The sequence below is a fragment of the Amaranthus tricolor genome, chromosome 1, assembly GCF_026212465.1.
Source record: "Amaranthus tricolor cultivar Red isolate AtriRed21 chromosome 1, ASM2621246v1, whole genome shotgun sequence".
Classification (NCBI taxonomy): domain Eukaryota; kingdom Viridiplantae; phylum Streptophyta; class Magnoliopsida; order Caryophyllales; family Amaranthaceae; genus Amaranthus; species Amaranthus tricolor.
The window spans coordinates 3,402,640-3,428,138 of record NC_080047.1 but is presented as its reverse complement, the minus strand read 5'-3'; the positions used below and the strand labels follow the sequence as shown (position 1 = coordinate 3,428,138).

At 32.6% G+C, this 25,499-nt stretch overlaps 3 protein-coding genes across 4 annotated transcripts; 2 read left to right on the top strand and 1 right to left on the bottom strand.

Moving 5' to 3' along the window:
• Nucleotides 1–1,830: 1,830 nt before the first annotated feature.
• Nucleotides 1,831–12,184, top strand: LOC130799291 (copper-transporting ATPase PAA1, chloroplastic). 2 transcript variants are annotated; one of them, XM_057662398.1, is made up of 10 exons: nt 1,838–2,385; nt 2,473–2,526; nt 4,306–4,459; nt 6,610–6,684; nt 6,784–7,061; nt 8,071–8,301; nt 8,546–8,644; nt 8,782–10,508; nt 10,721–10,764; nt 12,046–12,184. In XM_057662398.1, exons 1-8 carry the CDS (start codon nt 2,029–2,031, stop codon nt 10,321–10,323), a joined length of 2,790 nt encoding a protein of 929 aa, XP_057518381.1. In that variant the 5' UTR covers nt 1,838–2,028; the 3' UTR covers nt 10,324–10,508; nt 10,721–10,764; nt 12,046–12,184. The 2 variants fall into 2 exon arrangements, with proteins under 2 accessions (XP_057518377.1, XP_057518381.1); XM_057662394.1 differs by lacking the exon at nt 12,046–12,184 and having other exon boundaries at nt 1,831–2,385; nt 10,721–12,030.
• LOC130799305 (ubiquinol oxidase 2, mitochondrial-like) lies at nt 11,335–15,495 on the bottom strand. The gene is made up of 4 exons (XM_057662407.1): nt 15,109–15,495; nt 13,781–13,909; nt 12,092–12,580; nt 11,335–11,394 (listed from the first exon to the last, which is right to left on the bottom strand). The coding sequence occupies exons 1-4, from the start codon at nt 15,289–15,291 to the stop codon at nt 11,335–11,337; spliced, it is 861 nt and encodes a 286-aa protein (XP_057518390.1). The 5' UTR covers nt 15,292–15,495.
• A 3,881-nt stretch (nt 15,496–19,376) lies between these two features.
• Nucleotides 19,377–25,032, top strand: LOC130799303 (uncharacterized). Its single transcript, XM_057662405.1, has 3 exons — nt 19,377–19,576; nt 19,739–19,806; nt 23,873–25,032. Exon 3 carries the CDS (start codon nt 23,880–23,882, stop codon nt 24,429–24,431), a length of 552 nt encoding a protein of 183 aa, XP_057518388.1. The 5' UTR covers nt 19,377–19,576; nt 19,739–19,806; nt 23,873–23,879; the 3' UTR covers nt 24,432–25,032.
• The last annotated feature ends 467 nt before the right edge of the window (nt 25,033–25,499 follow it).

The following is a 25,499-nucleotide window of genomic DNA, read 5'->3' as shown; positions in this document are numbered from 1 at the left end:
AAGACGACGACAGCTCCTACCCATAGAGGAGAGTGCGGTCAAAGAATCCCTCGGCTCGAGAAAGGTTTTCAAAGAGAAAGAAACCTGCAACTTGCAAATAGAATAAATAGATTAAATTAAATCATATTACTATACTGTAATTAGGGACAAAAAAAGAATCCCTCGGCTCGAGAAAGGTCTTCAAAGAGAAAGAAACCTGCAACTTGCAAATAGAATAAATAGATTAAATTAAATCATATTACTATACTATAATTAGGAACAAAAATTAAAATTATACGATTCTATAATTTGAATTGAGGTTTTAGTAACCATGTTTGTCCCTTTACATCAATAACTCTTACGGCCCGTTTGGTTGATGGTAATGAAGTAATGGAAATGAAATGTTGTAATGGCAATAGTAATGAAGGAATGGATATGAGAATTGGTAATGGAGATTCTTTTGTTTGGTGTGCATGACTAAAGAATGGTAATGAAAGATAATATTCCATTGATTGCATTTGGTTGTTAGTAATAAAAACATGGTAATGACTCTTAGTTTCATTATTGTATATTTGTATCTAAAAGCATTATTGTATCTAAATTATTCTATCTAATGATTCTTTTTTTAATAATAATATTTTTTTAGATAATTAAATAAATTACCTTTTTTTTCTTCAGCTCGAAACAACATTATCTTATTTTATTACCACAATAATACTTCATTACCATTACAGCCTAATACCAGGTTGTTTGATGGTAATAAAAATGGCCCTTTTTGGTAATTTCATTACCTTATTTTATTACCATCCATTACCATTGAAGGCATCCAAACAACCAAATTTTTTATTACTTAATTTTATTACCATTACCGTCCTCTAATACCATGTACCAAACGGGCCGTTAAGGCACTTGATGGTCACTATGAATTTTTGGTGTTGCCATTTGGCCTCACAAATAATCCAACCTCCTTTCAAATTTGAGCTATACTTTATACAAGCAATATTGAAAGAAAATTATTACATCTAATACCAAATAATCATTTGATAAGGTAACAAAGAAGGGCCAATCATGGGTTTTGTAGTAGTTACATTTAATGTCAAATTTGAGTTTATAATTGAGACAACAAAGATTGCGTATTTTTTAAGTATTTACCATTTTTATTTAAAGATATTTACTTAGATAATAATAAAAATATTTTAATGAATTAAACAACCTAATATGTTTAGTTGTGATTCGATCAACGGGTTAAGTATAGGGTATTAGGGTTTGTATTTAATTAATGGGTTACAGGGGATTAAATTATTAATGATGCAGGTCGTTGATAAACTTCATAAAAAATAATTAATAATTGATTATTAAGGGTCAATAATTGTTATAGAAGCACATAAAATTCACGTATAAGCAAGTTAAAACAATAATAAGACCATGACTTGTCTCTATCTTCGTTTATTCTTTAAACTTATTCCTTTTTGTCATTTTAGGTTGTTCAATGTGTATTAGTATTTCATTAAAAATCATTCTATTTATATCACAAATATCGAATAATTTTAATAATTGTGATCTCAATATTTTTCTTCTAAATTTGTTTAAATATTTTTTTAATGCTTATGATCTTTACTTTTTCTCTATCATATTTATTATTCAATAAAATTAATATATCCAACATTTAAAAGTTTTTATTTTTCTAAATTTTGAAAACAACTTTAAAAATTGAACGAAGTAAATAAAAAACAGTAGTTTTTATAGTTTCTTTATAAAATAATATATCTCATATTTAAAAACTTTAATATTTTTAATAATTAAGACCATCTCATAGCAACACAACTTCAAGCACTCGACCAATGTACAAAAACTATAACGAGCTTCATCCTTTTCCCGCTTCACATTTTCAACCGATTAGATAAGGAGTAATAAAATGAAGTATAAACTCACATCTCCCTTTGAAAGAACTACCACCACTGAACAGTAAACACACCACAAGTCCGCAACCCTTACAAAATTTACAATTCCTTCCACAAAACTTTCCATTCTTTCTATCTCATTTCAACAATGGAGTCGACTCTCTCACCTGCGTGTTATTCTCTCTTTACTCTCTCCAAATCCCTGAGATCGTCCTCCTCCGTTTACCCTACCGTTTTCTCTCTCCTCCATTGCCGCCGCCTATCCACAAACCCTATCCTGACTCGCTCCCTAACCAGTCGATTGTTAACTCGGCGACTTAATTCGAGTTCAATTAGAGGTTTTTGTTCTCCGATTCGATGCTTTTCTTATGGAGGTGGCGGTGGTATTGGCGGCGGAAGCGGCGGTGGAGGTGATGGATCGGATGGTGGAGTTCCTAAAGTTACGGCGAATGCCGTTGATGATGTTTCGGCGCTTTCTCCTGACGCTATTGTACTTGATGTTACGGTAACGATTTCTATCCTTTACGTCTATGGCTGGAATTTGATGTTTGTTGTTGATTTTTTTCAGTTATTTTTTGTTTTTTAATTTTAGGGGATGACTTGTGGTGGTTGTGCATCCAAAGTGAAGAAAATACTGGAAAATCAAGTGAGTTTTTTTTTCCTCGATTTTTTAGTTGACCTTGTTGATGAAGATTTGTTTCTTAATTTGTAGTTGAAAATATTTTTTAGTTGATCAGTGTGAATGTGTAAGATGCTTTTTGTTTGTTTTTTTTTTGGTAATTGATATTGAATGCTTAGTTTTAAGAGGTTTGAGGCCCATGAGACGCAAAAAGTATTTTTTTTTTCCGGGGGGGCAAGGCAAAGGCCCGCTTTTTGCATATGAGGCGCACAATTTCGCTTAAAAGCTCCAAAGTCAAATTTAGAACATATTTGATAGTTGCAACAACAAGAAATTTATATTATTACTATATACAAGTTAGATAAACACTACATTAGCATATAAAGTCATAAGTTAATATAATTCTGAGTTGTCCACATTCTCTTGAAGGATAAAGGTATAAAGATGCAGTAGTAGTTGATGAAGTCATTGTTCTAATAAAGGGGTTTTTTTCTCTTTTAAATTCTGATAAACAACTATTCCTTGCACCTTTCCCCCGCCTCCTATATTGCGTTGTGCGTAGAGTCTTTGAGGCATTTTTCTAGTCGCCTTGCTGCACTTTTTAAAACCAAGATTGAATGTTGAATCTTGAACTTCGATTTACCTAATTGGTTGTATGAAATTGCATTTGGCTTTAGTTATTTGTTATAATAATGCAAAATGGCGTCTTTTGGTTCAATTTTCCTTACCGCCCATTTGATCATTTGTATTATATGATGTTTGATCATTAGCATTAAATGATGAAATGGTAATGAAAATTTAATTAATTTAGCTTAGCAAAACGACTTCACCAAATTTATGATTATGCTTGTTTAAATATTATCATATCATTTTCTTCACAACAAAATGTGGTTTAGTGATGTTGAAAAATTGAGAAAAAACAACACATGTTTAGATGAGAGCTTTATTATTGCGCGAACGACACAACACATTTTATGCAAATTAATAGGAAACTCATTTCATTACCATCCTTTAATATCATAAACCAAACACTGAAGTTTAGCAAATTGGGGAACACATAGGGGTGAAGCCATAATTTAAAATTAAGGGGGCTAAATTGCCGATACGCTAGCAAAATAATAATAGTATATAAAAACAAATAAAAAGTTTGAAGTTTTTGTTTTTAAATGATAAAATTTTATAAGTTCACAATAACAATGGAAATGGCTGATTAGTTAATTTATTATTAGTTCACAACAACAACAACAAAAAGTTTGTTAAAATTTTATAAGATAAAACAAAAAATATGTTAACTTATTGGTTTGAAAAGAATTATAGCAAAACATAAAATTATGGTTTGTATGAACATTCCAACTACAAGCTAAATATTATTTTTACTCTTTTGACCATTGAACTACCTAATTTTGTGATTTTAATTAACCATTATACAAGATATTATAAATAATTAGGGGCTGGGTTAAAAATACTATAGAGCACGCATTTGGTACAGTCCTGGCCCCCGATGTAGCTTCGTCCATGGCTTCAACTGAGTTGCAAAACTATTAGGTGTTAGTGTTCAATTGCAAGAAACTTAATGTAGTAGTGAATGTAACAAAAAGCAAACTATTTGTAAATTTCCAAATTATTACTAGATTATATTTTACTTCTAAGCAATTGGATATAATCCAATATTTTTTCCTATTCTGTTTTGTTTGTCACTTTTTGTTTTTTAAATCTAGCTACTTTTTCAAAGTGATTAAGCAACTATAGATGTTGATTAAGGTGTATGATATATATTTTTTTCATACATTGAATTGCGGGGAACAGCCTCAGGTTTCTTCTGCCAGTGTCAACCTTGCAACTGAAACTGCAATTGTCTGGCTTGTTTCCGAAGCCAAGGCTGTGCCAAATTGGCGACAAGAGTTGGGAGAGATTCTTGCAAAACATTTGACCAATTGTGGCTTCGAGTCTAATCTTCGAGGTTGGTTATTTAAATAATCTTACTATATTATATACAGTTGCTTTGCTCATTAACTGGTGATTCATGTTACTGTTTTGCCTTGTTTCTTCTACTTCATATTTCATCCAAGTTGTTTGTGTGGGAAAAAGGCTTTTTTTTTTGAAGAGTCAGGATTGTACTGTACTGTTGCAGACGTGGTTAAAATCATGTGTCTCTTATATATCTAAGCCAAACAAATCAATTATGCCACCAAATGCTGGTCTAAATCAAAACAGTATTTTCTCAAATTGGGTTAATGATTGAATCATTATTGATGCTTGGTTTTCTTATGATTGTGATGAACCATGTTAGTGGTTACTAGTACACAATATTGTTACTGCATTAATGGCAACCCTTCCATGGATTCAGTAACAAGGAAAGAGGAAAAACTTTTTTTTTTTTTAAAGTTTAGAGATTTAGAGATGATATGTTGTTCTTCAAGAGGTAGTGCCATTGAATTTTCCTCTTTGTTTTGTCTGCATCCTACAATATTTTATGCTCTAGTTGTTATTTTTTCCTATACGAAACGCCGCTTATGTCTGTTCAAATAAAGCTGAATTATACTTAGTTTCAGTTATTTAATTGTTTTGTTGTGTAGTGTTTACTTGGCTTCTTCTATAATGGCTCTCCGTTTACAGCCTTGCCTCATGCGCATAGCTCAATGTCAATTATCTTTTCTTTGTTCATAATTCTGATTGATTTAGTTCTTTTGGCTTGTATAAGTAGCAAAAAAAGAGTAGATGGTTACCCTTTTTCTGGTTTGGGGAATGGTTTTTGTAAAGTTAGGTTTAGTGACTGGATTTGAAGTAAAAAATTTGGGTCATTTGAGTCGAAACTCTATTTGGCACTCTAGAAATATCTACAATGTTAAGTCTCACAATATTATGACCGAATGAAGTTATTTTGGTTTAATACTATGATATGGTTAATAATATCCCAGAAAAATGGTCATATGCTTGAAATTTAAAATGAATTTTATTGTTTGGTTCGGAAATAGTTGGTCCATACATGATACATCATCATACATTTTAAATGTCTTAGCTTGACAAAAAGAGTGTAACATATAGCTTTGATGATTCATGTGAAGCTTGGTTCTTAATTGACAGGTGAGGGGGACAAGGAAGGAGATACTGCATAAGTAGGAAATACCAAAGATTCTTGTAAGGATCTAGCTTAAATGGTATGTAGTTGACTGGGTTTCACATCTGAAATGGTTTCTTTTATAAGCTATTTGCTTTCCTTTTAAGAAGTGAGTGGGTAGGCTCCACAATATATAATGATGGATATTTTTCTTGTGCCCATAGGTATATATGTTGCGGCTACTAGTGGTGCATTGGGTAGAGAGAGACCAATCAGTCATGCAAGCAAAATATGTTTGGATACTTGTGTCTCAACATCTTAGTTCTAAGTTGTATAATTTTATAATTCTTGTAGCAAATTGAGGAGTTCCGTGGACTAAAAAGTCCTATTGCATGATTTTCTGTAGAACAGTTTTACTATTGATGCTGATATTCCATAGAACATTATTTTTGTTGTATAATTTTCTGTAGAACAGTTTTTCTGTTATATAATTTTTTGTATGACAGTTTTTCTGCTGTTTGATGTTCTGCGGAACAATAAAAATGAGCCAGAGCTACTAAGGCAACTGCGGACCTTTGCCTTTTTATTAGATTCATATTGGATAATTGGAATTAATTTGTGTATTCTCAATAAGACTTCTATATCTATAACATTGATCACTTTTAAGAGGATGTTTCATTTAATTAGGTTATACTTTATGCCCAATTTCTAATGGATTTGCTCATATCATATGTTTGACATTTTTGTTTTGTTAATTTTACACATAGATTTTGTTCACTGGTTACATCGTTTTCATCCCATTGAACTTATTTTTATCAAGCGACAAGCATATCCTACTAGAAAAAGATTAAACAGGCTTCAACATGTTTTGTGGGGAAATAATGTTTTTCATGCTGAATCTTTTTTTTCGAGTCATTTGCGTTTATTACTGCTATTTTAATGAGAAAAAAAGAAATGACTTTAGCAGAAAAAAGGAGTACAAGAAAAAAACACAAGATGTCCACTTAGCTGGAAAACAATTATCAGACGTGACTCATTTCCATTATATGCAGATCTTAAACGGGAGAATGTATTTCAAATTTTTCAGAGGAAAATGGATCAGAAGCGCAGCAAATTGAGGGAAAGTGGTAAGTGTCTTTCGTTTTGCAATTTAAACTTTTACTCTCAATATTTTTCTCTTTTCTTCTTGATATATAGTACATGTACTTGATAAAGGTGTTCTACAGGTCGAGAACTTGCAGTGTCTTGGGCTCTTTGTGCCGTGTGTATGTTTGGCCATCTGTCTCATTTCTTCTGGGCAAAGGCTTCGTGGATCCATGTGTTTCACTCTACAGGATTCCATTTATCATTATCTCTATTCACATTACTTGGACCTGGACGACAACTAATTGTTGATGGTCTGAAGAGTTTCTTCAGAGGTGCCCCCAACATGAATACCTTAGTTGGGCTTGGGGCTTTATCATCATTTACTGTCAGCTCATTGGCTGCTTTTATTCCAAAACTGGTAAAACTTGAGATTCTCTCTTTCTAGCAATACAAGTTCCGTGTACGATTTGTGCCTCTTTTAATGTAAATATTATGATCATGTTGTGCGGCACCATCTTTTTGCAATCCAAGTTTGCATGTGGGTTAACGTCTCTCGTTAACAAAAACTTGGACAAATATTCTTAGGAAGCCTAGATATCAAATGTAGTTAGCTAGCTTTAGTAACGTACTTTTAGCTGGTTTTGACAGATTCTGTTGATTGATATTCTCAGCAATGCTATCATTTGCCTTTTTCATTTAGTGAATTGGAATTTTTCTTGCGCTATAAGCCTATATGAGGTTGTGTTTTAGCATCTGTTTCTAGAACATTGTAGCTGTGCTTTGTGATTTCCTTGGAAAAATAACTTGTGTCAATTTTGAAAAATAAGCCTGTATGAGGTAGGTTTCTAGAACAATATAATGGGGATATTGGATTGAGATTCTGATCATCCCCAATCCTATTTATTATATCACGCCTGCATGCTTGCTTTTCCCAATCTTCCCTATATAATTATATCCCTGCCCTTATTTTCCCTTTCAGCACTCTTCTATAACCGACAATGCTTGCAACTAATTTTGGTGCTGAATTCCCTGATTGCCCTTGTCTCCCTCATCAAGGTCAGTGATTCAGAAGTAAGATTTTTAAAAAGGGAAGTATTTGTTGTAGAAAAATGGTACTATAAAAATGATATTGGACTGAAAATTGAAATTAATTGTGAAATATTTGGTTTCTCATCATCTTCGAACCTTAATTTGTCTAATTCTTTGTTGTCTGCTGGTATACGTATCTGACTTGTATTGTCAATTTTTTTTATAAAATGAACATAGTTTACTTTGCTGCACTGATGATTTTGTAATTTGAAATTTAGTCGGATTCTGGAGCCTTTATATGCAATATTTATGCTGTGCATTTTCTCATTTTTTAAAAACTGTGTGCATGCTATTCATCTTTCACAGATGCTGTTACTTATGTTATGCTATTTATTTAGGGTTGGAAGGCATTTTTTGAAGAACCGATTATGCTGATAGCGTTCGTCTTGTTGGGAAGAAATCTTGAACAAAGGGCGAAAATAAAAGCTACTAGTGATTTGACCAGCCTTTTGAGTATTCTTCCCTCAAAGGCTCGTTTACTAGTCAATGCAGCTGAAGATACCGTGTCTACTGTTGAGGTTCCTTGTAGTGATCTCTCTGTTGGAGACAAGATTGTGGTGTTTCCAGGAGTAAGTCTCATACAACTATTTTTTTCATGTTTCAAAATGGTTATTTTTAACATTGTAATTGTTGGTATCCTTCCCATTCGTTCCCTCACTTAATTTCCTTGCCATCATTGTTTTGATTGTCATGTTTTTTGTTGGTTAAATATTGGTTTGGATTTGCATTTGTATAATTAATGGGTGGTCACATTTGTTGTAAAGCATAGAGCCTAGCAATGGCATCCTTTTAACATGATTCATTGCTTCTCAGGACCGTGTGCCAGCTGATGGAACCGTTAGAGCTGGCAGGAGTACAGTTGATGAATCAAGTTTTTCTGGTGAGCCGCTGCCAGTGACAAAACTGCCTGGGGTACGGCTTTTCATCCGTAGTATAGCATAAAAATGCTTCCTTTTAACCCCTTCCCTCCCTCTTTACTTACTTTCAAAGTTATTTGTTCTCAACATTGTCAATCCATGACCTTATTTTGTGATTTCTGTTTTTTTTAGACTGAAGTTTCTGCTGGAAGTATAAATCTGAATGGAACACTTACCATTGAAGTACAGAGGCCTGGTGGTGAAACAATAATGGGTGATATTGTTCGACTAGTGGAGGAAGCACAAAGTAGGGAAGCTCCTGTTCAGCGTTTGGCTGATAAAGTAGCTGGGCAGTTCACTTATGGTGTAATGGCATTGTCAGCTGCTACCTTCATGTTTTGGACCCTTTTTGGCTCTCGTATATTGCCATCTGTCTTATCGGGAGGAAGTTCAGTTTCCCTTGCACTGCAGCTCTCTTGCAGTGTTCTAGTTGTGGCTTGTCCATGTGCTCTTGGTCTTGCAACTCCCACTGCTGTGCTAGTTGGAACTTCACTTGGTGCTAAGAGGGGATTGCTCTTACGAGGTGGCGATGTCTTGGAAAAATTCTCTGCAGCTGATGTTATTGTGTTCGATAAGACTGGTACTTTGACCATTGGCAAACCTGTTGTGACGAAAGTTGTCACCCTAGAAAATGAGATAAATTTGCTGTCAGATGCCAATTCAGTTCACTTTTCAGAAGCTGAGGTATTAAAACTAGCTGCTAGCGTGGAGTCAAATACTATTCATCCAGTTGGAAAAGCTATAGTGCAAGCTGCACGTTCGATTGGTTGCCAGACATTCAAAGCTGCTGATGGTACCTTCATGGAGGAGCCAGGATCCGGTGCGGTAGCAACCATTGAAAGTAAAAGGGTTGCAGTTGGGACACTAGAGTGGCTCCAGAGGCATGGGCTTGAAGATAACCCTTTTCGAGAGCTAGAGGATCAAAGCAGTAATCAGTCAGTTGTATATATTGGAATCGATGGAAATATTGCTGGTCTTATTTACATTGAAGATCAGATAAGAGAAGATGCCAAGAATGTTGTTCAGACTTTATTTAACCAAGGTGTAGATGTTTACATGCTATCAGGAGATAAAAGACAAACTGCCGAACACGTCGCCTCAATTGTAGGCATCCCTAAAGACAAGGTCTTCTCTGGAGTTAAACCTCATCAAAAGAAAAAATTCATTAGTGAACTCCAGAGTAACAAGAAGATTGTCGCAATGGTTGGAGATGGGATCAATGATGCAGCTGCTCTTGCTTCATCACATGTTGGAGTTGCCATGGGCGGTGGTGTTGGAGCTGCGAGTGAGGTATCGTCTATTGTGCTTTTGGGGAATAGGCTTACGCAAGTACTTGATGCATTGGAGCTCAGCAAATTAACTATGAAGACTATCAAGCAAAACCTCTGGTGGGCATTTGGATACAACATTGTTGGACTTCCTATTGCAGCCGGAATGTTGCTTCCTGTTACAGGGGTGATGCTCACTCCTTCGATTGCTGGAGCCCTTATGGGTTTGAGCTCAATTGGGGTGATGACAAATTCCTTGCTTCTCAGATTAAAATTTTCCTCGAAACAGACATATGGCTCGGAGATTGCTCCAATTGCTGAAGATCAGTCTGCTTTTCAAGTCCTAGTTGATCGAAATCAGAAGCCGAAAACTTATTCTGATTCTAGTTTGAAAAATGCTTCATGATCATGGTTGAGACTGCGAGGGAAGTTGGTCACATAATTCAACCATCCTTTTCCCAGAAGCCGTGAGATCCTGAATCCTGTTTGTTGACCATATGCTATACATGGTTTGCAGTCATCAACGCTTCTATTAGCTTTTGGTGATCTTTGACGGATGGGGTAGCCTGTCAATTCCCGATAGCAAAAAAGGTAAAATTGACTATTTGCAGCTATTAATTGAGTAAATTGGTTAAATCTACTTTGACATGGCTGTGCCCTTTCACTCTTAGTTATGTTTATGATTGTTACAACAGTCACCGAACCAAAACTAAACCAAACAACTTTGCATCTGTTCTAGTAGCTGTATAATCGATTTTTTAATATGAGCAGAATTTCTCATATGCCATGAACCTGTATTCCAGGTTGGAGTTCATACGGACAATTTTTGGAGTTAATTCACACAAAGGTATGTCAGTTCTATATAATGATGGATTGAATTTTAATCCGTCAAATTAATCAATTGGCTCTGTAACATAGGTGTAGAGTTTTTATTATTTTGTTTTAGTTGCTATAAAATATTTTTAAAACACGTGTAATTTTTTGTAAAAATTTTTTAACTGGTTTTTCTTATAATAGTAGAATATAAATCTAAATTTAAAAAATTGATGGAAAATTCGCAGGTAATATTGATATGGAATTAAAACTTTACCAAATTTCATAAGAGTAAGTGAAATTAATTGGTTCTGTACCAAAAAATAAATAAAAAGTTCTTGATAAGATTAAATTCTTCAGTGTTATAAGTCAAATAAAAAAAGAGTATGATCAAAAATTAAACAGATCAACTGTACACAAACAAACAAGAGGAAATAAAATTATTATTTGATTTTCTGAAAAGTAACAAATCACTCTTAAAGCATTAAATAAGCTTTTGCATATTTACATTCCTGGACCTTTTTACAAGATTGCACATAAATACGCACACTCAACCTAGTAGACTTAAAGAATAGAATCCGACATTCCAAATTTAAGGATCCTTTTAGTGATAACCAATAGGAGCTGGTGCTTCTTTCAATTTCTTTCCCTGAAAATGGATATCCTGCATCATATAACCACATCATTAGTTCATATTATGTGAAGACTGTTCTTGGAAGGCTCTAGTTTAAAGCTTTTTCGGGTAGTAAAAGGATATGGCAATAGTCAGAACTAAATATGCTGTATTAAATTTCATGCACCAAGCGCACAGGACGGATCACAGAATATGGGATTAAGCATCTGGCGGAAATTGAAGATATAACACTTTTTCCATCTTCGGTGTGTGACAATATTTCATTACTAATGACTTCCATTTAGGCTCCCACATAGGCAGGGTTTGAAGAGTCGACATATGCAATATTTTTGTGATAACAAAGAGATAGTTTCCGATTTGACCTTTGATAGAAAACATAATTGAAATGAAGATAAAAGGGCCCCACAAGCTATGTTGTGCATCACATTGTTTTAGGTTCAATACGGTAGACTAAAATACCTAAGAACAGAAGGTTGTATGCCTGTACAAATACTCTTTTCTTGCCAGGATTAGTAGTCATATATCAACCCCTTTAATTAGAACTAATATAAGACTTAACATAAAGAACACTTGTAAGCATGATAAAATGAGTCATCTCCTCACCGCTACATTTGTAGCATGCTGGAAATCTATCATAAACCACTAAATGGATGCATACTAACTAGCAATGAGTGGCTGTAGATTGACAATGTAGCTGTACTAAGAATCATCAATTTAAAGTACTCACAGAAGCGAAGTGGTTAACATCACGGTGATGAGCTTCATCAGCCCGGATGACAGTTATAACATCCTTCAAGGTGGCATCCTTTGGCAGCCTCCAGTAGTCGATAGCAATAGCAGGAGCGGGTACATTCTTAATTGAGCCATTGTCTATATCCTTTAGATACTCTGTGTAAGAGTGAATTGCTTCTTCTTCGAGGTAACCAACAACTCTGTGTGCAACTTTAGGAGACAACAAATAGAGAATAAAGTAACAGTTGAAGAAAACACCCTGGACAGCGAGAACTAATAACCTTTCATACCATTTGGGCTGCACAAGCTCAAGCATCGTCATTAGGTGCATCCTTTCATTCTCGGCTTCTTCAAGCAACGCTTTGATCCAGCCACCGCTTTTCTCAAACTTACGGAGAGATCTTAAATGCAGCAGCATTCCACCAACCATACCCGGAACAGCTGCAACTGTTTCAAGCATCATTGCATGGCAACCATGACGCCTCTAGGAATCATTGTTACACGGAAAAATGAGAAGGAAGCCAAGCAATTGTAGCATGCAAAACTTCTGAACTGAAATCTCGGTATAGTTGAATTTTATTCCTTTATTTACATACGAAACTAGCTAGGAGGTATACAGAATCATGCAAGTGCCAATTTGACTTTTGGAGTGATTGATCCCAAGGAAAAATAGCAGGGACCAAGTATGTCAATCACCTTAAGTAAGAACAACATTCAAAAAGGAAATGAACATAGAGAATTAGGTCTTGCTTCTATGGCGGCAAATATTATATTTTCAGGAGATATTTGGGTTTGATTCTCATGGACCTCTCCCTCAGCCTACTCTTATGTCAAAAGAAAAGAAAGCAACTAAAAAGGCCACTAATTCTCTTTGATAAGCAGATTTTAAAATTCATATTCTCACTCGCTCCACATGGTTTAAAACATATTTGGAGGTTGGTTTTGAAGAGAGAATATGAAGAGAGTGAATAGTTGAATTAGGGACAATTTTCCCTATATTGGATACTAGGTTTGGTTAGAACTTATGAAGAGGGGAATTAAGGACTTTACATCATTCTCTTAACAGACAAAATTCAACAGTCAATTAAAGTCTTTCATAATAGAGAATCACGGTCTCCTTTGCTCCCTTTCCCATCTCTTCTCTTCAAACAACTTAACCAAACACCGTTGTAAGTTGCTATAATGGTACATAATGCTTTTAGAAGAGCAGAGCCAGATGGAAGAAAGGAAACACAATGAGTCATGATAGGAAAATTGACAGAATAAGGCCAATGCTCTTAACCCATAACTACCCTATACAAAGAGAAAAGTAAGGATATGGCAATATGCATGCAATCAAACATATTCCTTTTGATTTGTACAGTAACTATATCAGTATGGCACTACGTATTCCTTTGAATAACTAACTACATATTTTTGCTACTTTGTGGCCTGAACTTTTGGTTACTTAAGCATCTCCAAAAACGCATAAGCATTACAGTCAGTCAAAATACATTTTTCGGGCTCTTTATGTTTTGAGGGTTAATTTGACCACATTCTTCTAGTATTTCTTCTGTTCGCTACTTTGAGGATGGATATGGATAATTTGTCGCCTTTTTTTTACCTAGATCCTGTTTCGAGCAGGATGTTGGATTGATAATGATGAAATGATGATGATGACATCAAATATAGAGGGCTAGACTACCTTAAAGAAAATATCAGTTGGAATTCTGAGAAGTTTCACAGTCCTGTAGGCAATTTTATCTGTAAACGACTTTGGTATGTGATGTTTGCTGAGGTCAATTGACAAGTCTGCCTCATAAGTCTCCCAAGGCTGCACAAGATTTTAAAATACATTAAACAAGATTCGGCAACCAGTATAGCATCATTCATGTTTATCACATATGAAAATATGTATGTTAAATTTCTATAATCTATTCTACAAAAAAATATTAATACAGTACAATAAAAAGTTTAGCTTTATTAGCTAGGATTATTTATTTTTGGATCACTAAGCGGCGATTATAACTCTAACAATGAGATCCAGCCAATGCAAAGCATCAAAGACTTAAACTCTTGTGTTCCTCCTGTTCTGCTATACTAATATTCTTCGTAATGTGAAAGCTTTAGAATAAACAATAACGCATGGATAAATAGGTAATGTCACGTGATTTTCAAAATATAGCAAAATATATAAATTGAACAGAAGAAATACATAAATTGTTAAAAACCTCATACACACATTTGATCTATCAAATACTTTGGCTATAAGCCTAGCAAATAATATATGGCAGGAAAAGAGCGTCATGGATCATCCTAGTGACGGTCAACGCCTCAATTTTAGTCTATAAACAATAAATAAGATCAATAATAGTAGTATAATCAAAGTAAAATCAATTCGCAAATGTTATAAGCATAATAAAGTGAAAATAAACCATATTTTCAGCAACATAATCAACTCTTAATATAAAAACGGAAAGGATGAAACAATGAACTCATATTTTCTTATTAGAACTATCAAGAAATTAATTTAAACAAAAACTTAAGCTGATGGTTGAGACTTTATGATGTGTCATATATTATAACACATTTCTTCATATAAGAGCCCTTTGGGTTAAAAAAGTGGATGAAGTACAGAACAACCTTTGTTATACTTGGCGTTAAATATTTCACTAAAAATGAATGGTGGTTGAGAGTTGGACCCATGACCTCTTTCACGCTGACTTCTGATACCATGTGAAAGAATCAACTCAACCAAAAGCTTAAGCTGATGATTGAGGCTCCATGATATGTATATATTCCAACACGCCCCTTCACACAAGGTCCATTTGAGCTAGAAGTGTGGATACAACACATACCTTTTATTTTTATATATGGCGCTAAATATTTCCCTTTAAATAAGAGCTAAAAGGTTGTTGAGATTAATCCGTGACCACTTATTACGCTGGCTTATGATACATATTAAGAGACCAACTCAACCGCTTAAGTTTATAATTAAGGCTCTAGAATATGTTATACGGATAAGCTAGTTACCATAAAGCAATTCCAAGTCCAGTTAGTGCCATCCTCTTTCACAATTTTGGGCCTAGGAATCGACCAGTAACTCGAAATCACAGGAAGATCATCACTTTTCGTATCCGTCTTCCCTAACTCGCTGACTATATCCTCCTCCTCCTTCGATAAAGGCGGTGGAGGTGACGATGACGATGATGCCATATACGTCTTTCACAATTTCAAAGCCTATTAGGAACCGACTACTAACTCAAAAAGCTTAAGTAAATATGAAAAATTGTGTCTGATTGAGTTGTGGTGGTCGAGCTGCAATGGCCAATACGCTATATAATATATATAAGCTTAGCAGGTTGTGTATAGCAGGCCATGTACAAGAAACAGTCGTGTTGACATCCCTCAAATAATAGTTTGTGGCACGACATAATTAAGCTAACGTTGTTACGTGTTGTGTAAGTCATACTAAATGCTATGTCATGAGTTTTATTTTATGTTTTTTATTATTTCCACAAACTACAAGATTATTTATAAATGGTAGGCATGATGGCCGGGTCATAATTGCGTTGCGGATTATGTGTCGTGTCGTGTCATACTCTTTCCTATTTTTTACAAGTGTTTTATTTATTTTTTTGAATACTATTTATCTTTTACTCTTAATTTGTATTTTATTATTAATTTATAAGTTAAAACATAATCAAGTGAGATTTTATTTGATTCGTCTCAATACAAGAATTATGCATATCAACTTTTCATAATTTTTAATTATATATGATTAGAGATATTAAGGATTGATTATATATTAGATAGAGTGAATAAAGCAAATGGGACACTTATGGTGAATATCAGGGAGTATCATGTTAATCTCACAAAACGGTGACTTGTTGACTATTGCGTGCTTGTGGCCCATTGCAGTGGTTCGCAGTTCGTCTTGTGTCGGGCTATTGGTTTGTTCCATGCAACCTATAAATCGGCACAACTTGTGTTTATGTCTATCTTTAAGTTTTCTGATTATGTATGTGCACACTTAATTATTATGAATAATTTAGAAAAGTAACTTGACGATGTTTATAAATTATAAATATGTTGGTGCAAATTTAATCATTTTTTCTTTATAAATTTCTTCCTCATTATTATCATTTGTGAAGTATTATTTGGTGGTAATAAATTGATAGTAATATTACTCCTATTATATTAGCACATAAAAAACTTGTTCTCGTTACTAACATTCATGAAACTACGGCCCATTTGGTACATGGTATTAGAGCGGTAATGGTAACAAAATTAAGTAATAAAAAATTTGATTGTTTGGATGCCTTCAATGATAATGGATGGTAATAAAATAAGGTAATGAAATTACCAAAAAGGGCCATGTTTATTACCATCAAATAACCTGATATTAGGCTGTAATGATAATGAAGTATTACTGTGGTAATAAAATAAGATAATGTTGTTTCGAGCTGAAGAAAAAAAATAATGAAGAAAAAAAGGTAATTTATGTAATTATCTAAAAAAATATTATTATTAAAAAAAGAATCATTAGATAGAATAATTTAGATACAATAATGCTTTTAGATACAAATATACAATAATGAAACTAAGAGTCATTACCATTTTTTTATTACTAACAACCAAATGCAATCAATGAAATATTATCTTTCATTACCATTCTTTAGTCATGCACACTAAACAAAAGAATCTTTATTACCAATTCTCATATCCATTCCTTCATTACTATTGTTATTACAACATTTCATTTCCATTACTTCATTACCATCAACCAAATGGGCCGTAAAAGTTATCAAGAAAATATTTTCCTTATCCATCCCGAGTTAATGACATATAGCTATCAAGTTCGATTTGAAAAAGAATTGTACTCGCGCTATTTCATCCAACCATTATTCAAAAACAGATATGAAATATTTATTTTTTAATGATTTGTTGATTTAATTTCCTATAATGAGCGCAAAGTTACACGATCGTTAAACATCATCATCTTTTTTATTTTATTGCCACTTCTATTTTAATAAATTTTTGATACTGTCCCTGGACAATAATAATAATAATAATAATAATAATAATAATGATAAGAAAAAAAAAATTAATATTTAAAAAAAAATAATAACAACGTGCAACTGAGCCGCGGCCGAGTCGTGGGTTTTGTGCGACTTGCCCCTTTAATTTTTTTTTTAAATATTATTTTTTCTGTTATTATTATTATTATTATTATTATTATTATTATTATTATTATTATTATTATTATTGTTATTATTTTTATTTTTATTATCATTATTATTTTTATTATTATTATTATTATTATTATTATTATTATTATTATTATTATTATTATTATTGTTATTATTTATATTTTTATTATCATTATTATTTTTATTATTATTATTATTATTATTATTATTATTATTATTATTATTATTATTATTATTATTATTATTATTATTATTGTTGTTGTTATTATTTATATTTTTATTATCATTATTATTATTATTATTATTATTATTATTATTATTATTATTATTATTATTATTATTATTATTATTATTATTATTATTTTTATTATTACTGTTATTATTATTATTATTATTATTATTATTATTATTATTATTATTATTACTATTATTATTATTATTATTATTATTATTATTATTATTACTATTATTATTATTATTATTAGTGTTATTATTATTATTATTATTATTATTATTATTATTATTATTACTATTATTATTATTATTAGTGTTATTATTATTATTATTATTTTAAATATTATTTTTATTATAATCATTATTATGATTATTAATATTATTATTATTATTGTTATAATAATAATAATAATAATTAATAATAATAATAACAATAATAATAAAAATAATAATAATAATAATAATAAAAATAATATTTTAAAAAATTATAAAAAATAAATTTAAAGGGGTGAGTCGCGCAAGACTAAGCCGCGGCCGAGTCGCGAGTTTTTGTGCAAGTGAGTCGCGGCTGAGTCGCGCGCGACTCGCCCTTTTAATTTTTAATTTTTTTAAATATTATTATTATTATTATTATTATTATTATTGTTGTTGTTGTTGTTGTTGTTGTTGTTGTTGTTATTATTATTATTATTATTACTTATTTATATTTTTTCTAAATATTGTTTTTATTATTATTATTATTATTGTTGTTATTTTAAGTCCAAAGGCATTTTTATCATTTTATTAATATATAGGAGGCGATAAAATAAAAAGGGTGATGATGTTTATCGATATCCCAAAGTTACCAGGTTGATCCTTCTTTCCAATTAATATTGTTGGAGAGGCATAAGGATTGTAAGATCACTCCTCTTTCTAGGATCTCGTCAACAACATTTTTTCTCACTGGAATGTAAACTATACTTAAAGTTTCAACTTGTCTCTCCAAGAGTTTTCTATCATTGAACCTCAAAGACCAAAAGACCATATCACATTCCCTATTGAAATACAAATCACCACCTTTGTGTAAAAAGGTTCTTCATTAATGTCCAATGTTATTATTGATTAATTAACAATTAGCTAGTCACTTGATATATTATCTCTTTAAGAGACATATCTCAAGCCAGTCCATTAAGGATTAATGTTTACTCACCGTATTCTTAATGCCTACTCACATTATCCTTAATGTTTATTTACCGTATCCTTAATGTCTACTTTCAATATCTTCAATGTTTACTTACATCATTCTTAATGCCTACTTACAATATTTTAATAAATATATAATTGATTGACCTAATTAGAAATGATCTCTCAAAGAGACCGTCTCTCACAAGAAATTGTAATTAACAATAATGCTCATTGATTTTTTTTTTCATATGTTTTTATGGTTAACAATATTCGATAATTAATTGTGTTTATAAATAGTCTGAATATTTTAATTTTAATTTTATAAATAGGAGTGAATAAAGTTTTTATTAATAAAATTTAGTATGTAAACTAATAATATATAAATTATTATTGAAAATAATATGTTCAATAAACATGGACTTTTTTATGATTACTAAGTGAGCAAATGGGATTTGTGCAAAATTACTGCTTCGTCCGTAATTTAGTCGTTTCATTACTTTTTTTTTTAATATCATCCGTACATTTTAATTTTTTTAAATTTCATCTACATAATTTACTTTCTTATTTATTTATGTAAATTATTTACATTTTTTAAAAATTCATTATCTTTACTACTAAATCAAAGGCGCAGAGTAGTATACTATAATTTTGTTTTAATCTAAGTTTGAACTTAGAAAAAGAAAATGTTGATTTATTCATTATTTGATTTTTCTAATTGAAATTGAAAAGGAAAAAAAAGGCGAAACAACTTTCGATATCCAGCCGGTCTTTTTCTCTCTCTTTGTTGATCTTTCTTCGTCACTAAACAATTTTCGCTCTTTTTGCTATCGGGAAACTGATTTTACACGTATTCTAACCCTAATCGACATTCAGCAAACGAGCTCACCCCTGTAAGTACAGCGATTGTCTTCATTTGTGTTCATATATTTCCTAATTTGTTGATTCATGATAAAAATTTTAAGATCGAGTCTCATCGTATTATTGGTTTGATTTCAGATCCGTTGTCTATATTTTTTATTTTTTATGTTAATCTTTTTGTATTTATATTACAGACATTCCGAAATTTGCCTATCAAACACACCAGCTAAAACCTGATCTTGAGGAGTTGGATTAGCACCAGGTTTTACTAGATTTTTTTTATTTGAGTTTGTTTGTTATCGTTACTTTAAAAGCGTTTATGTTTTTGTTGTTAATCTTTCGTGCCGGAAGTCTTCATTTGATTGGTATTTTGGAATCTGTCAGTGATTTGGGTCGGTGCAAATTTGATTAGATTATTGGTAGTTGAAGTAAGAATTATTTAATGAGTTCCTGGGCTTCATTTGTTGGTTGTTTATGATTAATTTGGTTGTAGTGATTGGTTTTGGTAGATTGGAGTTTGGACAATGATTTTAAATAAATTAATGATAATCAACTAAGACAGGAAAATAACTTGTAGTTTGCATAGCTTTCGTTAAGGTTTATGAAATTAATTTTAAAGGTGTCTACTAAGCATCTTTAGTATTCAAAGAAAAGTAGGTTAATGGTTATATCTTATATGTTAGAAAATTAAGCGAAACTTTTTTGAGATGCTTCAATTATCATGGGATATAGAGTTTTATGGTTGATTTATGAATCTTATATGGGCTTTTGAAGCAGTAGGGGTATCTATCATCATTCAATCACTCTTTCATGATGTTAATAGTATAAAAAAGGCAACTTTGTCTGTTGCGAGTTAAACAATAGGACTTTTTATTTATGTTAGAAAATTTCGTTGGAGTGTTAATTGCAATTGCAAATGTTTGCAATTTTCTGGTGAATGAGTGTGTCTAGGTTATTATATTATAAGGCTTCATTCTCTGTGATTGAAGGAAGAAGACTCACTTGACCTGATTTATTACCGGGCTATTAGTTGGTGGTGCTTGTTTGACAAGAAAGCTTGTGTTGCAGTAAAAGGTTAACATGTTTTCATTCGGTTACTAGGGATGAAGAGTAGGCTACAAAATCTTCAATTAGTGAGGTTTTGTATCATTATAGTTACACATGGTGTATAATCCGTTTTGAGTGGTTGCTTCTAAAAAATAGCCAAGAACCCCTAATTACATTCACACCTTGTTTGGGTAATAATTTATTTGGAGGGAAAGAACGAGAAGGGAATGGAGGCAAGGGAAACAAAGGGGGAGGTAACAATAGGGGAAGTCTTTATTGTTTGTTGGGAGGGAAGATAGGGAGAGGAAGGGAAATAACATTTTCCCTTTAAATATTTTCACATTTGAAGAGATTTGGTTATTAGCAAAATTAAGAAACTTAATCCTTTCAAATCTCTACCTTTCAAATCCCTCGCTTTCAAAACTAGTATCCGAATGAAGGAAATTGTGTCCCTCTAAACTTCTCCCATTCCTTTCTCAATCCCCTCAAGCCAAACAAAGCGTTAGTGTCTAGTTTTCTTTTATTGATGATAAAAGCATGCTTGTATATGTCATTGTTGTGCTTGCACTGTGTCATGCATGGAAAGAAGGACGCATGAACAACAACAAATATCAATTCTGTTACAAGGAAGATGCCAAAGAATATAATGAGAATTCTCGAAGGGAATAGTATCACGTTTGTTAGGTTTGGTAAAAACAAATATATGATGCTTATAAGGCAATAGTAGACATGAATGGAAATAGACAAATATCTCTTGATTGTAAAGGAAGTGCTTGAATTCTGCCCATATCATTTTTCTTCTTATTCCTTTTTTTCTTTTATTTTGTTTTCTATTGCTTTAATCTGAAATCCAGTCTATTACTTACACAGTGACACATTCCTTAGTTCTTTATGTAAAGGATCCTCTACAACCACAAAAGCTTATAGATGGTTGGTAAATAGGTAGATGTCAAGCAAAACCTGCTGTAAAGCATGTTTCTACCAGCTTATTCCAATAGAACAGATTTATCTGATAATGCTGCCAGAGTCTTATACCCTTGTAAATGCCTCTAATAATGATCAACTTATCCTAGGAACCAGTTGGTTGACTTTGGGTAATGGCCTTTTATGAATGGTTTAGATTTTCTTGGACATGAAGCCACTTGATCCTAGGTATAATTTACAAAGGATACTCCATTCCGTATTTGGTTGTATTTACCAGGAACAAGGATGTGTCTACCCTATGCTTTCTTTCTTATGAAAGTAGCTGGATACCTGGAATAGTCTTTGATAGAGGTTTCATGCTACTGCTAGGCTTTGGAGGTCTCGTCACAGTAAAATATTTGATAGAATTAACGGATTCTACTATTAGCATATCTCTAGTCAATAGTTATGTTATGATTAATGTGATCATACAATTCACTGATAGTTTGTCGGTTTTCCTTGTTAATTTTCGGAGCAATAAGTTCCCCTGCATGCCTATTGAATTGTACGCTTTTTGGTTTCCTTTAGGTTACACTGCAACAATTAGCTTCGTGTTGGGTTTCTCATTTCATCAAGGATTAAACTTTTTTTCAGAGCATGTTAGAAGGTTACATCACATTCTTTCTTCCCCTTGCCACCACAATAGAAATTTGAGTCTTTCCAACCATTTTAGAAGGTCAGCTCACATTCCTTTCTTAGCCACACCTTGGGCAATATGGTCTTTAAGGAATAGGCACATTTTCAAGTATCATTTTCTTGAATTAAATGTTGTTTGGAATAAGGCTAAATACGTAGCAACCCTATGGGTTATGGCCAATGGTTTGTTTGGGAGCTTTGCTATTAATGATTTATGTAGTAGCGATTGAAAGATTTTATTGTGATTAGATGTTATTGCAGTGAGATTCCTTATCCCTATCAATGCCTTTTACTCTAATAAAGTTTTTCTTTATTAAAAGAAAGAGAGAAAATGTCTGACAAGCCTATTTTTGCTGTTGGAAAGCAGTTTCATTTAAGTAGAAAAGATTTTGCTTACAATATTCCAAAGTTTCATACCTTTGGCTATGTTTCATATAATGGTCATCTAGCCCTATCTTATACATTGATACACTAAGCATTTTATGAAATAGACATCAAGGATGTGTCTTCTCTATTCTCTCTCCCTTATGAAAGCATTTGGATCCTTGGATCAGTTTTAATAGACGTCTGGTACAACTGTTCGGCTTTGGAGGTTTTGTCATAGAAGAAGATGATTGTTTTGCATAAGAAATTACTCCAAATCATCTCAATTAAATTGGAGGGATTTTATGGTTAACCTTGGTATGACTCCAGTCTTGTTTGATATGATTTTGGTGTTTATACGTTATACTATTCTCTTATTGTTTATCATTTTTTCCTGTTGTTAGTTTTGCCCCTTTGAGCAAATATCTTCCCCCCATATCAGCTGCATGCTCTGTTCAACTGAAGCCTTCTTGGCTTCTCTTTGGTTACACCCCAACAGCTAAGTCCTTGGTGGGTTTTTCTTTTCATCAAAGCTCAAACGGTAAACCCCATTTAGAGTTTTGGCATTAAAGATCAAACCCATTTACTTCAGCTTTCGTGTAAAAGATCTAACGCATTTGCTTCACACTACCTTCTACCCCTTTTTCTGTATGTCACTTCAAAGAGGAAATTTGAGTCTTTCCATTCTATAAAGTGAGACAATGTCACTTTAGTGTAAATCTCCGACTATATTATACCTGTGTATATCACGGCCTGCTAGGGTCACCCAATAGGTTCTTGATTTATTTGATAACAATGATACCTCTTGTGGAGTTTCTTTTAAATCTGAAATCGAGTTAGATTTATGTTTGAAATGTGGATGGGTGTGTATTATCACAAAGTAAATTGAGGCACATGAATTTTTAATTCAAATTGTGTTTGACCCCCTTCTATCGAATCATCTTAAGTTCATGGTATTAAGACAATTTCTCACTTATTACATCCTAATAACCATGATAATTAGATTAAGACTTATATATCTTTAAACATGTTTCCAAGTGCTTACGTGCTGTTCTTTTCTATCCCAAAATGTTAAATTAAGAGGGGTTAAGTCAAGGAAAAAATTTCCTCCGTTCTAATGGCTGTCAGTGGGAACTGGGAAGTTCCTTTTTCTGTCTTTCTGCCCTATCTTTTTACTTCCGACACTATTAGTATTTGCTATTCTTTTAATAATGCTGTGCTGCTGCTTCAGATACGCATTAGTTCCTTATCATCAGTGTCACGAAGTAACTGGAGATATAGAAGTTATATTCCTGATGTTGTCTTTTTATATAATACAGGCTGGTGATGGGGGCTTTTATATCAAAATTTTGGTTCATGTTATTCCCCGCAAAGGAGTATAAGATAGTGATTGTTGGTCTGGATAATGCTGGAAAGACAACTACTCTTTATAAGTTGCACTTGGGAGAGGTGGTTACAACTCACCCTACAGTTGGTAGCAATGTTGAGGAGCTTGTCTACAAAAATATTCGATTTGAGGTTTGGGATTTGGGCGGGCAAGATAGACTGAGGACGTCATGGACCACTTATTACCGAGGAAGCCATGCTGTTATAGTGGTGATAGACAGCACTGATAGGGCTAGGATTTCGATCATGAAAGATGAGCTCTTCCGGTTGCTTCCTAATGAGGATCTTCAGCAAGCTGTTGTTCTTGTCTTTGCAAATAAACAAGATCTGAAGGATGCTATGACTCCAGCAGAGATAACCGATGCTTTGTCCCTTCACAGCATTAAGAATCATGACTGGCATATTCAAGCTTGCTCTGCCCTCACCGGTGACGGGTTGTATGATGGATTAGGATGGATTGCCCAACGGGTTTCTGGTAAAGCTACGAGTTAATACAAACTCGGAACTATTGTCGTTTGTTAACCCCTTTTTTTCTCTTTTTTTTTCTCTTGATTATACAGGTGCAAATGTACTGTTTGATTTTGTAATAAGTTTATATGTGGATCAAGATTCAAATAGATACTTGCCAAAATTGGAATTTCTATTGAAGTTCTGTATTTTTCTGTATGAGGTAGCTCTTCATCACTGGTCACATTTTCTTTCTTTTGCTGGGGGGCCTGAAGTAAGGTGCTGCTACTTGCAGTTGTGGCCAAATGTGTGCAAATTGTTGCATACATCTTGTTCTTGAAAAACCTAATTTATTTCTAAAGAGCACCACTATTTTCAAATACAACAATGTTATCTCTACGATGCTGAATGACTCAAGTGTGCAATTGTATTCTTGTAAAATACAAAGGAGTTGTATCTGATTGATTTTTTGATTTTAGAAAGCGTAAATGGTTTATTGAGCCATTTTAGTGTATCAATCAATACTTAATATATACTATAGGGAAACATTTGAGTGTCATGTGTAATGAATTAATTTCTTTCATGCCTTATTACAAGAAATAACTATTTTTGTAAGAGACAGTCTCTCAAAGAAATAGACCTCAAAATAAGAAGCTCATACTCTTATTTTCTTAATTTGTATTAATTAGGCTATTTAACTTATATATCTAATGCGTCTCTCTGAGACATTGTCTCTTACAATAATTTGGGTACAAGAAATAATACATGATATTTGTTGATAACTAAAATTAGCATAATATTCTTAATTGAGTACAGTTAAATTAATTACGAATATTTAGAAGCAAATAAAGTATCAAAAATCTTATTAACTGATAGAAAAACTATATTGCAATTAAAAATATTATTTGTGATTAACAAAGGATTGAAATTAGCTTTCTAGTAATAATAGTTGAGGGTATTTTACGTTAATAAGTAATAACTGAGTATTATTTATAAATTTCAAAATCTATCTGCCTATGGGTCCTACCTGCTAAGAGAGTAGACACGCAGCACCAATATAGTAAGCCTGTAATTTTTTATGAACAAGCTTGGTCTGCTACTCACTCTTGAACA

What these genes read in the sequence shown, in the direction of transcription:
- LOC130799291 (XM_057662398.1), top strand. Translation starts at nt 2,029, where the DNA reads ATGGAGTCGACTCTCTCACCTGCGTGTTATTCTCTCTTTACTCTCTCC. An exon ending in CTTCGAGTCTAATCTTCGAG is followed by an intron (nt 4,460 to 6,609) that starts GTTGGTTATTTA and finishes CATTATATGCAG; the next exon opens with ATCTTAAACGGGAGAATGTA. An exon ending in CAGTGACAAAACTGCCTGGG is followed by an intron (nt 8,645 to 8,781) that starts GTACGGCTTTTC and finishes TGTTTTTTTTAG; the next exon opens with ACTGAAGTTTCTGCTGGAAG.
- LOC130799305 (XM_057662407.1), bottom strand. Translation starts at nt 15,291, where the DNA reads ATGGCATCATCGTCATCGTCACCTCCACCGCCTTTATCGAAGGAGGAG. An exon ending in GGACTTGGAATTGCTTTATG is followed by an intron (nt 13,910 to 15,108) that starts GTAACTAGCTTA and finishes AATCTTGTGCAG; the next exon opens with CCTTGGGAGACTTATGAGGC. An exon ending in CAACTGATATTTTCTTTAAG is followed by an intron (nt 12,581 to 13,780) that starts GTAGTCTAGCCC and finishes AATGATTCCTAG; the next exon opens with AGGCGTCATGGTTGCCATGC.
- LOC130799303 (XM_057662405.1), top strand. Translation starts at nt 23,880, where the DNA reads ATGGGGGCTTTTATATCAAAATTTTGGTTCATGTTATTCCCCGCAAAG.